The 13556-nt window shown below is 47.4% G+C and overlaps 1 protein-coding gene across 2 annotated transcripts in view; it reads left to right on the top strand.

Annotated features, from left to right (window-relative positions):
* LOC114041263 (coronin-7-like) overlaps positions 1 to 13556 on the top strand; it is a 106131-nt gene that overhangs the window by 43720 nt on the left and 48855 nt on the right. For both annotated transcript variants that reach the window (XM_027859627.1, XM_027859625.1), the window contains exons 8-9: positions 2443 to 2529; positions 3316 to 3398. In XM_027859627.1, coding sequence (XP_027715428.1) covers positions 2443 to 2529; positions 3316 to 3398 — 170 coding nt within the window. The remainder of the gene's footprint in view (positions 1 to 2442; positions 2530 to 3315; positions 3399 to 13556) is intronic.

Raw genomic sequence — 13556 nt, forward strand, 5'->3', positions numbered from 1 at the left:
AGTTGTCAAATAGACAGAATTTGCCCCTGGCATCCTTTCTATTGTCTTTTCAGACCCCTCTGCCTTCTCTCTTTGGCCTCCCTCCTTTTCCTGTGCTAGGTACCCCAAGTCCTAATGTTATCCCATCAGTAGTGGACCCTGATGCCCTAGGCTTCCTACAGGCCATATGACTGCTTTTTCTACACTCACCCACCTGTCCATCCCATCCCCATCCAAAACTGATCTGTGTCACCTTCATAGCATCTCAGGATCTGGACCTGGAAAGACATTGATGAGTGGAAATCACAAGGAGAAAGATTTTGTCCCAGTGTGAGGAAGGAAGAATTTCCTACTAATTGGTTGCTCCAAAGTAGCATGGCCTGCCTCAGAAGACGATGGTTCCTTGTCACTGGAGAGTTTGACGCAGAGCTGTCATGAGTATTGTAGAGGGGATCCATGACTGAGGTAGGGCCTGAACCAAGCCTTCCAATTCTGAAGCCATTTGACCTGGAAGGAGTACCACACCCAACCCCAGCCACAGTGTCAGAGTTCTCGTCCTTGATCTACCACAGATTTATTCTATGACTTTGAGCAAATCAGTTCCCCTTGGTGAGCCTCCATTTCCTGCTCTATAAAATGAGGAGGTTGGACAAGATATGATCTGTGAGGTCCTTTCCAGCCCTGAAATATTACGACTGTCTGTGACTCAGGTTCTGTCATGTTATCAAAATCGAGTTACCAGTTGCCCACATTTCATAGAGGAAATCAAGGCTCCAAGAAGTTAGCTCATACAGCTAGTATGTGGCAAAATTTGAACTAGAAGGAGAAGGAACATTGAAATTTGAGCTTTGAGGCAGAGGCAGGTTGGAAAGCTGGCTCTCAGCAGAGGCAGCAGGGGGCGGCAGGGGGGCATTGGAATAGACACCTGGTCCCAGATGCCATTGTAGCTTTAGTGAGTGGGTTCTTCATACTCAGCTGGGAGAATACTTGTTGGCCTTTTGGAGAGGATATTGAACCCTGTGAGAGCATCTGTGTTTTCAGGCTCCCAGGTGACATCATCCTGCAGAGTTTTGGCATCAAACATACCACCATCAATATGCTGACCCCTGCCTCTGGAAAGCAGATGCCTTCCTGTCCTCGATTCTTTCCTTAGTATTAAGCCAGTTTCCTTACTCCTACAGATCCTTCCCAATGGCTGATATTTTGAGACAGTCATTAAAAGGATCTCATTTTCTCCTTTTATCTCTGTCTCCATCTCTTTCCAGGGTGCTCTGAGCCTTCTACCTTGGGGAGGCATGAAAGATGAAGGAGCTAAGAACATTGAGATTGGGTGTGTAGTATGACCCAAAGCTTTATTACATGCTCTCAGATTGGCACCAGCCCTCAAACTCAGCCCTGATGAATTCTTTCTATCTAAGGACCCACAACTGTCAGCACATCTGTCACTTAGGGAAAGAGTAGCTAAAACTACTCTTCCCTGGAAGGGGCTGAATGACAAGGGGAGAATAGGTTCCCCAAAAAGTGAGATTTAGGGTACACTGCTCCAGTTAAGATCATGAAGGGAATAACAGATGGTGTTTTTTCTCCTGCCCTCTCTCAACAACACTCATTTTTCCCCACCTCCTACTTGCCTTACTCATTGCCTGGCAGTCGTTGTCCTGGCCACAGGTCCTAGGGTCAGGGCCCCATTGGCCTCTGCCCTGTTTTCTGTCCTTTTCAAGGAACTTTGCCCGTCTCTCTGCGTATCTGGATGAGGCTCTGATAGGTAGGAAGAGGAGGATAGCATTTTCATGCCCTAGCACTGAGTTCCCAATCTCCGTTTTACAGGGGAAAGGGAAGGTCTGGGGAGCCATACTCCTGCCTCTGGGTCATGGCCAGTTTGGTCTGTGAGTCATTTACCCCATCCTCAATCAGGAGGCAAGGCATAGGGAGAAAGGGTGGTCTGGGACTGTGCCAAGAAGAATTGGGAATTATCTTTACATTATAACTAGAAACTCTAGTGCCTTGGTTCCCCCCTTCTCCCCCACCCCAGGCTTTATCCCTGAGGCCCCTCATTTTTTTTAGTCAGGGGCTGGGTTAAGCAGCTCTGAACTTGAAGTCAGGAAAAATCCCCAGGTTCAGATCCTCACTCTCACCCTAAGCACTCAACAAATGTCGATTGGATTGGATTGATCTTGGATGAGTCAAGTCACTTCACTGAGTTTTAGTTTCTTTATCTGCAAAATAGGGCTGTGATATTTGCATGACCTACCCAAAGCGATGGTTTAAGGAATGTACTTTGTAAATCTTACAGCACCATAGAAGTGTGTGATGTTATTATTAGGTTGATGGCTGCCCTTCATTGGGAAGGATTCTCTGCTCTGCTGTCCCCATCCCCTGGTCTCCAGGAAGGGCTGCCCAGTCCTGTTTTTTGGGAAAATAGGCAGGTTTATCATTTCCCCCCAACTGGACCTTCTCTTTCAGAGCACCCAGGGCCACGAGAACCACAAGGACAGCCGACTGGTGTGGACCAACTCCCAGGAGCATCTGCTGTCTACTGGATTAAACCAGGTATGGTGTCCTTGAGGGAAAGAAATGGTCAGCAGAGCTCAACCCGAGGAGGCCAGAGCCCCTTGTGTGGGGAGGGGGTCTGCAGCCCAAGTCTGGGTGGTGCTTATGCGCATTCATCTAAGCCTAAATAATTAGTCTTTCTTGGCATATGTGGTAACCTTATTTGAGGAGGCATCCTAATTACCACAACATTGTGTATGTATGTGTTTTGGGGGGAAGAGGGAGGAAGAAATACCTCTCTCTTGGTGGCCTGAGGGGGAGTCAGAGATGGGCAGGGCCAGCATGAGCTCAGAGGGGTCACCCGTATGCCCAGGGAATGGGTGGAGCCAGGCATGCCTTGCCCCAAATGTGCCCATATACGGCCACAGTCACATAGCCAGGTCTTAGAGCCCCCAGGGGACCCAGCTGCCGAAATCAACAAATTCCATTTGGAATAGCTAACCCTGACCCTAGGAACCATGGCCAGCCCCTGCTGAGGACAAGGAGTCTGGGGTGATAGTTCAAGTCAAGGAGGGGGGGATGCTGCTGTGAGGGATTAGTAGGGAAGGAAACACCCCCTATCCATTTCATGCTCGCACTCCACCCCACCTCGCACCCTGCTTCCTTGAAGGACCTTCCTTCCTTTAATGCAGTTGGTGAGGAAGTGAGCGGAGTGACTGTGAACACAAAACTTCTCTTCCTGGGTGATAGACTTTGCTGACCTGAGGGTAAGGGATCTGGAAGGAACCCTTCAGAGCCCTAGGTCAAAACAGCTGACCCTCTGAACCCCTTGATCTTTTGTTGTAGATGCGAGAGCATGAAGTAAAGCTGTGGGACACTCGCTGCTTCTCCAGCGCCCTCACCTCCTTCACCCTCAACACTTCCCCCGGGTAGGAGCTTCTGTGTTCCCTGGAATGTGTATAAGTGTGCTCGGGATGTGTGGCGGGAGCAGGGGGTCAAGGAGACATCTTTATGATAATGCTTGGGGGTGGAGAGTGAGGAAGAAAGCTGGGGGCTCCATCCCAAATATTTGAATAGAAATACCAGTGGCTTCAGTGCCCCAGGGAACACCCTGGCTGAGGAGGGGGTCTCATCAGGGAGCATGGCTTTTGAAGGTTTTCACTGGGGAGTCAGTAAAGGGTGGCTCAGGACCTGGTTTATCTGGTGGTGGTGCTTTGATCTGCATCCACTCTGGCACATGGTGTAGGGTGGCACGGTGTAGACCTGGGCTCAGGTGCTGGCTTTGTTCCTTGCCCTACCTATGAAACTTTGAGGACCTTTCACAGGTCTTTTAATTTTTTTGGTCCTCATTTTCCAGTGAAGGGGTTGGACTAGATGAACTTTACAGCCCCTTCCAGCTCTAAATCAAATATCCCGGGATGATTAGGAGCTGACTCTCCACCATCCTCCAGGCCTTAGTGTCTCTGTTTGGGTCAACATTGATAATGAGGTCTTTATCAGCAGTGTGTAAATGCTGGCAGCCTTGTGAGGGTTTTACGTGGCCCTTGCCTTCTAGGAGTGCATACAAGTGGATCTCCTAGGAGGAGCTGGCTAGCAATTAAGAACTAAATCATGTGGTCCTGACTACTTTTTAAAGTTAGCAAAGATCATTACCAACTGGCAGGATCAGGGGAGGCTTCATAGAAAAGGGAGATTTGAAGTGGACATTGAAGAAGGGGTAGGGATTCATTAGGCAGAATGATGAATACAGGCTGGAAGAGCTAAAAAAGATGGCCTAGAGGGGTTGGAGCTTGAGGCAAGCTTTGATGCAATGAGTAGCATTTGGAGAGGAGAGGGGAAAGAGAGAGTGTGAGTGAGTGGGGGTGGGGTGTGGGAAGGTAGGGGAAACAGTGTAAGCAAAGACAAAGGGGGTAGAAATGAGCACCACGTTTGTGGTGAGAGTTGGAGACTAATGAGGAGATAAGCCTCTCTGGAGTGAAGTGTGCATTTAGGGAAGTAGCAGGAAAAATTAAGTTAAAAAGGTAGGCTGGATTCATCTTAGAGCAAGGAGTTCTTAACTTAGAGCAGGGTGGGTGGACTTGTTTTTAATATTTTGAGAACTGTATTTTAATATAATTGGTTTCCTTTGTGGCCCTATATGTTTTATTTTATGTATTTAAAAACCTTACTCAGAAAAAGGGTCCTTAAGCTTTAACAGACTGCCAAGGGTGGGGGGAGCATGACACAAAAAGGGTTAAGAACCCCTGACCTAGAGGGATAATGCCCAGGGGAGGTAGAAGTGACTTCAAGTACAGCTGGTCAGGGGTTGGGGCGGCACCATATATAAGAACCTGGCAGATCTGGGTGTGGAAGCCAGAGCTAAACCAAGCCTGAGGGGCAGAACCCCACTCTGTAGCCCTCCCTACTTCAGCATTTATATAGTCCAGCTAAGTGTGTGTATCATTGCGGGGAGGTTGCTGTATGAAGCACTGTCCACCCCTCTGGGGTCATCTCAGCCCCATAGGAGAAAGGTAGGACTGAGGTTGCCAGCAAAGCTTTCATTGGGACCCAGGATCCTCGCCTATTGTCCTGTTTCCTCCTGCACTCTGGGAACAGACCTCTCCCTTTTCCACATCAACCACTTCTGACCAAAGCATGGGAGTCCATGGATTTTCTCACCAGGTTTTCTGGTACTGTAAGGACACTCCTGCTGGGCAGGACCTAAGGACTAAAAATCACAGACTGTCGCTGTTGAGAAGGAGCCCTCAGGAGTTAGCCTGGTCTAAGAAATAGCAGTAGAAATAACATGGGCTTGTATGACACAGCTAAGTAACAGACTGCACCCTGGCCCACAGTTTACAAATCTGTAAAATGAGAGGGCTAGACCAGCTGGACTCGGAGGCCCCTTTCAGATCTAAATCTGCGATTCTATGAACATGGAATGGGAGTGCTAGAAAGGACCTTTGAACATAGAGCAGAGATTGTCAGAGCTGGAAACTGAGGCCCAGAGAGAAGTCCTCGGGATCACCCAGCCAGTCAGAGGCACCATTCCTCCCTGTTTTCTGGGTTCATCATCATGAGGCTGGGCATGAGGGAGGATTAAGGCAGATGGGCCATGCCTGCTGGAATGACCGAGGAGTGAGGCCTGGCACAGAGCAGAAAACCATACCCTTTAAGAGTTATTCTGCTAAGGAAACCAAACTGCTTGTACCAAACACACAGTTCATCCTGCACACATTTGCCATGTGCCTACTGTGTGTAGAGCCCTTGGCCAGGGCCTAGAAGAGCCACAAAGTTTGAAGACAACCTGATGCCTGTTCTCATGAAGCTTATGGGCTAGTAGAAAGTCACACAAATGATGATAAAACTGAGATACAGGGTACAAACTAATCAGTGTAATACATGAAGTGAGCCAAGTTTCAATTCTTGAGTGACACCCTTTGGATATGAGGGAGTCACTGACAGGCCTTGTGCAGTTAGGTCTCTGCACACAGCAGCGGCTTAATAAATTGTTGGATTGGATCCAGTTTGATGAGAGTCCTGAGGTGGTTAGATCTGTCCATTCCCTCGCCACTGCCTGGGCGTGCTGCTTGCCACGCACCTCGATGGCTTCCCTCAGGGTCCTGAATCAGGTTGGTTCAATTCAGTCAACATTTATTAATCACCTACTGTGTACAGAGGTCTCAGAATCAGAAAATAGCAAAGTCTAAGCCTTCTAGTTCACATTTCTTTATATTTTACAAAGTTCTTTCCTCTCAGTGACTGTGTGAGGTAAATGGAACAAGCATAAGGATACTGTGATTAGGACTGTTATTAACATTTTACAGATGAGGAAACTGAGGGAGTGAAATCACTTCTTCAGGTCACAGAATTAGTAGAGGGGAAGCTTGGGATGATACTCCAGTCTTAAAACTCCAAGTCTGCAGTTCTCACCACTCTAGCACAGTGTCTATCCCTTCTATCCCTCCTGACAGCTCTCACTTTGTCAGGTTGGGCTGACCAGGCCTAGAAAAATAACCCGTTGAGCTCCACCTAGGGATCGAAATATCACTGTTTAAGACTGTGGTGCCCTGCCCTCCACCCACCGTTTCCTGCCTTCTGGGCTCTGCTCCCAGCACATGTGATACTGAACGTTGTGGTTCTTCTCCCTCTCCTACCTCAATTTTGTTTCCCTTCCCCCACTGAGTCACCCCTGCCCCAGCAACAACATGGCCCCATCCCCTGGGCCTGTTGAGGGGTTAATGGTTCTAGGACCCACAGTACCACTGGACGGTGCTGGTCCCATAATTATAGGGTTTAAGAATAGCCCAGCAGGCTGCCTGGGGCCAGTGAGCTCTGGAATCTCTCAAATCACTCCCAGATGGGCCGCCAGTCATCACACACCACCCCCACCCCTCCCTCCTTACCACTACCCTCTTCACCCTTAACAAAGCCAGTCCTTTGGAAATCCAGAGACTTATTGCAAATAGCAAGCAACCCCCAACAGGGCTCCAGCTCCATATCTGAGGGATAACATGACTTTTGCCCCAGGTACCTAAGGCTGTCTTTGAGGTCCAAAATGCCTTTCCTCTTTCCTGGCCCAGCTTAGTCTTGGAAGTGGCCAAACATTTCCGGCCTCTAATGGATGGTTTGTATGGCATCAACAGCGGGGCGCCGGTGGTCGGGCAGCTTGGCATTCTCTCCCTCCTTTTTTCTCCCCAGTTTCCTTCCCTTCCCTATTTTTCAGAGTATCCTACTTTGTTTTGATAAAACAGTGCGTGCTCTTACAAGAGCTCATGGGGGGAGGACCAGGGGTTGGGCTGGCTTTGGGGTCCTGAGCTTTCTCTCAACTCCTTCTCTCTCTCCTGGGGAGTGGACAGTCCTTCCATTGCACCTAGCCAACTCCCCATTCCCTACCCCTTTAGCCTCATGCCTAGGGAACACACCTGGGCCTGGCTTTCTGCCCCCACAACTCTATGCATTAGTATAATGCTTTTCACTTTCCAAAGCATTTTCCAGCTACTGTCTACTGTATTCTCCTCACAGCAGCCCTGCAAGGTAGGCAAGAGATTATTAAGCCTCTTGTGTAGATGCCTACAGCGTTTCTATGGAAGAAGTAAATTTTTCCAAAGTTATATAGTGAATTAGTAGTGGGGCCAGGACTAAAACCCAAGTCTCCTCCCTTCTAACGCCAGATTCTTTCTTCTAGACCAGACCTAGCTCCTCCTGTACAGGACTTAGAGATGGGATGATCTGAGTGGCAGGAATGGGTGTTAGCCCCTGGATTCTGGGCTTAGAGAATCTCATAGAATGTTAGATCTGGAAGGGAAAGATGTTGGAGATCAAACACTCATTGCATGGAGCAGTTGTTCATGAGGGTTAAATGACTTGCCTAAGATCACTGGGTGGTTAGAGTGATGCAAGCTCCTTCAGCTCCAAGTCCACTATATTATGGATGTCCCCTACTCACTGGGGCCGGGGAGATCCCACCACGGACTCAGGGCAAGGGAAGGGGTCAGTCAACCCAGCCGGCATTTCCCGTGGGGAACCCCACCATCTTGCAGAAATGTAATGGCTGAGTTATTGATAAAACCAAGATCAGAACACCAGACTTCACTCTTGGGCCAGTGCTTGTCCAAGGGGAATCTTGGGCTGAAATCTGGGGCTTTGGCCACCATCAGAGCCATAGAGGTAAAGTGGACCTGCTTAAAGACAAGACAGAAGACCCTCCCTGACCTGTCACTGTGCATCACAGTTCTCCAAGCCTTTCACTGCATAGGTAGAGGTCCTGCTGAGAATGATGATGGCCCAGGGAGAGGCAGCCTTGTCTGACGGAACTTACCCCAGCTCTGCCACTTGCTGGTTCTTCAGCCTTGAGGAAGTCATTTTCCCTCTTTTGTAAAATGGGACTGTAATCCATGCACAGCCTGCTTCACAGAAGTGTTGCTATGGAAACAGTTTCCTCATATTTCAGTGGGGGGATGCAGCTGCATTGAGCCCCCATAGGGCCACTAGGTTCTGGTATTAACCAGCCCTAGCCCCCAGGTCTTCCCTTAACTCCCAAGCCTCAGAAATGAGAATACCCTCCTTCCCCAACTCTGTTTCCTGGAATGGGAAACTGGGGCCCTGAGCAGGGCTTGAAGAGGCTGAGAGGTAGCTGAGAAGAGAGTGCCTTCACTTTCCTGTCTCCACCCCACAGTGGCCTGGTCCCCTGCTAGCAGGCTAGTTTAGGACACAGTTGTGGTTTCCTAGTGCCCCAGTTTACTGCTTCTCCACCCTTGTCCCCTCCTATAGCCCCCTTCAGAGCGAAGCTCTCCCCACTGGGGCTGTGGAACAGACTTGGGCTGGCAGTGAAAATATTTACTCAGCAGCAGTTTTCGGAGGAATCTGGGCTGGTGATTTAACAAAGCTGCCGGCAGGACCACAATGGCCCCTTTGACAGCTAGTCCCAGCAGGCTTCCTCCCCTCAGTGGGGGAAGGGAGGCCTTTTTCACTCCCCCTTCCCTAATGGAACCCAGCCCTTCAGGAAATACCCCCCTAAGCTAGGGCTGGGGAGGGGCTCGGCCTTACCCACGAGGCACAGCACCCTCTGTTACACAGTTGATGGATGAGCCACCTGGATGGCTCGTGCCACAAACCCTTTGCCTTGGACATCAATCCTGTGATCTACAGAACAGCCCCCAAGGCCAGAAAGGCCTATGGCCTTCTTCCCCTCTTGGGCCTGATGAAGAGACAGCCTGATGTAGTAAAAGAGCTCCGGGTTTGGAGTAAGAAGGTCCAGGTTCAGGTCCAGATTCTGCCAGTTGCTGTTTCTGTGACCTGGTGCAGATCTTCTCCCTTCTTGGAACATCAGTTTCCTTCTCTGTCAAATGGGAGTAACAACACTGGGACTGCCTGCCCAGGGAAGTGCTGATAAATGTTTAACAGCTAACTCTCTGGAGAAAAAAAAACGAAAAACAAACCATACACACAACACATCTTAAGTTCAAACTGCACCATTAAATTTTCTCCATCGTTTTCTTAAGTCTTCCACAAAGCAATAAATCAAGCCCTGATTTCGTAGCTTTTGCGCATTTCCAAGATGTAAATGCCCACACTGAGAATGTCACAATCAGCAGCCAGTGGGAGTGGGCTCCAGCACACCCCTGTTAGCCTGCTCTCAATGACTATTTAATGTCTCTGAGGGACCCAGAGAGCATCTGGGTCCCTAGAAGAAGCATGGGATCAGAATCCACAGCGTCAGTGACTTCAGGGTTCAGTGAGTGCAATTCCTCTGAGAAAGTAACTTAATGTCTCTCAACCTGAAAATGCCAGTAATAATGTTGCCTCCCTCACAGAGTTGTTGGGAGGATCATGTGAAATTTAGTGTACAAAAAGAATCCCATTTTTCAGGTGTTTTGCATTTTGTAAAACCCTTGCCTCACAATAACCCTGTGCAGTGGGTAGTATCAGGTATAATTATCCTTAATCTACAGGTGGGTAAACAGGCTCAGGCACATGACTGTTCACAGTCTCATGGTCCTTAAGTGTCAGAGCTAAGATTTGAACCCAGGACTTCTGATTCTAAGCCCAGTGAAGGTTTTTGTAGTAAACTATATACTGCCTCTGACTTCAAACCCTCCCTTTAGCTCACTGTCACTTTAGACACTTCTGAATGACTTCTCTGTTGTCTTTGGTGAGGAAGACCGTGTTGGTGAGATGGAGGAATTTTTTGAAATTTGAGATTAAGTACATTTCTCTTCCCATCTCCAAAAAAAAAAAAAACAACTCCAAAAAGATACCATGCTAGTCTGTTCAAAAATCCTTGAGTGATCTGGACTGTCCAGTTTACTTGATGCTCTTTCTACCCTCCCTATCCCAAACTGAACACATCCTTTCTGGCTCAGCCCCTCTCCAAGCAGACAGCTTTCCTGGAAGACACTCCCATTTCCTGGGTTCTTACAAAATCCTGGGCATAGTCCCACTAGGAATTGCTGGACCACTATAAGCACCAAACCCTAGAGGATGATAGAGATAAGGGACTAAGAACCCACTTATAGAAAGGATTTAGTTGTCCTGTGTCTTTGTCCAAACCCCTGCCCTGCTCTGTCTTGATTTTCCTGGGCCTAGTACCCAACGGTCCCTTTTAGATCAGCTTTCTGCTATCAAGCTTCCTCTTTTAAAAAATGATCTTCTTGGGGCAGCTAGATGGCGCAGTGGATAGAGCACCGGCCCTGAAGTCAGGAGGACCTGAGTTCAAATGCGGCCTCAGACCAAACACTTGACACTGACTACCTATGTGACCCTGGGCAAGTCACTTAACCCCAATTGCCTAAAAAAAAAAAAAAGATCTTCTTTCACCCCCAGTTGAATCCTCCCTTGCCACCAAAAGACTCCTAAGCAAAATCCACACCACAGAGTGGTCTGGACTAGTGGCATATTTGCTATTCCACTTATAAGACCTTACCCATACCATCATCTGTTCTCTGTGGAACCAGGATTGGTCATTGCAGTTAATTCAAGTTTTAATGTTTTGATGATGTTTCATTGACATTGTCATTTTGTGGGTCTTTGTTCTTTTTTTTTTCTCTGCATCATTTTAATGCAAGTCTTCCTGTGTTTCTCTGAATTCTTCATTTGTTGTTTCTTACAGCACAGTAGTATTGCATTACATTTAAATGGCAAAATTTGTTCCATGGACACCCACTTTGTTTCCATTTTTTTTTCTTGATGCCTCTTTTCCTTGAGTTGTTTCGAATTTTCTGTCTCTAATTAAGTGTGAAAATCTCTCCATTAGGACAGATCCACGGCATCATTGCTCCTATAAGAGGAGCCATGGGGCTGGGAACTGAAGGAGATAAAATTCAGTCAGAGTTCTCAGATGAAGCCCAGAGACTGGGGAGTGGGCAAAGGTCAGGTTGATTTATGGGACCCTGAGTTGGGAGTACTTTGGGAGGAGAAAGGTAGTAAGAGGAGAGAAAGGGAAAGGAGTTAGGAAAGAAGCTGGTTTAAGGGTATGAAACTCAGCATTGGAAGGACTTCCAGGCTCCTAGCCAGAGTTCTCTCTCTAGCATCCCTGATGCAGGGCCACCTAGCTTCACCTAAAGACCTCCAGGGCTGGGGCACCCATTACTACTTTTGAACAGTCAATGAACTATGCCAGGAAGCACATTTTCAGGAATGTGTGTGTGTGTGTGTGTGTGTGTGTGTGTGTGTGTGTGTGTGTGTGTGTGTGTAAGCAATGGGAAATAGATAGTAAGGTAGTTCTTATCATTGACTCTGGGCTAGAGTCATTTGTATAGGATTTAGCAACTTCTCTACTAAATCAGTTACTTAATAGGCCTTTATTAAGTGCCTCCTATATGACCACTCACTGGGGACAAAAAGACAGAAATTAAATATCCCTGCTATTAAGGGAGGAGGAGACAACATATATGTGTAAGACTATTCAAAATAAACACAGGGTAATTGGGGGAGAGGTCTTTGTGGAAAGGCTTTATGTCATGAAGACTGGAAAGGTAGGCTGGGGCAGGGTTTTTAAAGGGCTTTAAAAGCCGAACAGGAATTTCTATTTGATCCTAAAAGCAACCATTGAGAACCATTGTTGCTTATTTAGCCGAGGAGTAGCAAAGTCAGATCTGAGCTGTGTAAGAAGTGGTTTAGAGTGAGTTAGACCCGAGGCAGGTAAATCAATTAGGAAGCTGATGCAGTGGTCCAGGTGAGAGGTGATGAGGGTCTGAACTGGAGTTGTGGGGCATGTAAGTGGCTGAGGGGAGGGGTATATGAGAAAGATGATGTGGGGGTAGAAACAACAGCCATTGATTTGATAGGCAGGATAAAGGAGATAAGGCATCTGTAACACCTCGGTTTTAATCCTTAATGACTAGAAGGATGGTGATCCCTTCAACAGAAATTGCAAAGTTCAGAAGACAGTGAGTTTTAGGGGAATGGTATTGAGTTCTGTTTTGGAAAAGTTGAGTTTGAGTGGCAGAAGGATGATGTCCGTGAGGTACTGACTCTAGCCCTTAATGAAAGGGGCCAAGATGGCCCTAGCTTGGAAAAGGAAGAGCAGGGCCAGTAGTTTGGTTGGAGTGCCCATATACTGGGCATACTCCTGAGGCAAGATCGAGCGCATATGGCAAATGCTAGGTTAACAGAAGTGGAACTTTTTAGTCTGGAATGGTATTGGCCATTAGTGACCAGATGAGATTCTAAGAAAAAGTTTCCTGTGCCCCCAAATTCATAGGATTTAGAACCTAAAGTGACCTTACAGAACATCTAGTTACCCTATTCCCCACTTTCACCTGCTGTCCCACTTTACAAAGGAGAAAGCTGATGCCCCTAGAGGGAAATGGAGTCATCCAAGGTCACACTAATAGGGATTCAAATCCAGGTCAAGACCATCCAGGACTTTTTCTTCCCTTAAAGTCTTAATTTGTCTTCAATTGTCTTAAAGTGACAATTCTGTATTCTCTGTAAATGCTGTTTTTATTTTATTTCTCTTTAAGTGTTAGCAATGAATGAATGAAAAAAATCTTTTATTAGATGCTTATGATGTGCCAGTCACTGTGCTAAAAACCTTTTAAAAATCCACCCTCTGTCTAGTGGAGAAGATGGGTGAGGGGTGTCTACCTTTGGGCCAATAAATTTGAGAATACTAGAGTATACCACCTGGTGGCAATAGTAGGATAATAGACCCAGAAAGAGCTGTATTCCAGTAGGTTGGAGGGGTCTCTCAGTCAAGGTTGAATGTCGAGTAATACCTGTAAATAGAAAAGAGGAGATATCCCAAAGTGCTGCTAGTGGGATATGAGTCTTCTCTCTTGTCTGGGGTTGTATTTTCTTCCAGGAAGACCAGGGGAGAATAAGGCTTGGGGCCAGGAGCACCCTAAGGACCCTAGAGAAAGGGGCACCTGCTGCTGTTCTGAAAAAAGTTGACAGAACTGTGACCTGTCCTTCCAAAGACTGATAGAAAATTAAGCACTAACCAAGTCCCGATCTTTGAGACAGAGATTGGAGCTGCTTGTTTTAGGGTACAAGGAGTAGACAGGCATTGTCCTCTAACCCCACAGAGCTTAAAGTGATGTTATAGCAAAGAGATTTATGATCCATAGATCCATTGGCACTGAAGCCTGAGCTAGGACTTCCTT

The sequence above is a fragment of the Vombatus ursinus genome, unplaced genomic scaffold (genome assembly GCF_900497805.2).
Source record: "Vombatus ursinus unplaced genomic scaffold, bare-nosed wombat genome assembly UNPS02014171.1, whole genome shotgun sequence".
NCBI lineage: Eukaryota > Metazoa > Chordata > Mammalia > Diprotodontia > Vombatidae > Vombatus > Vombatus ursinus.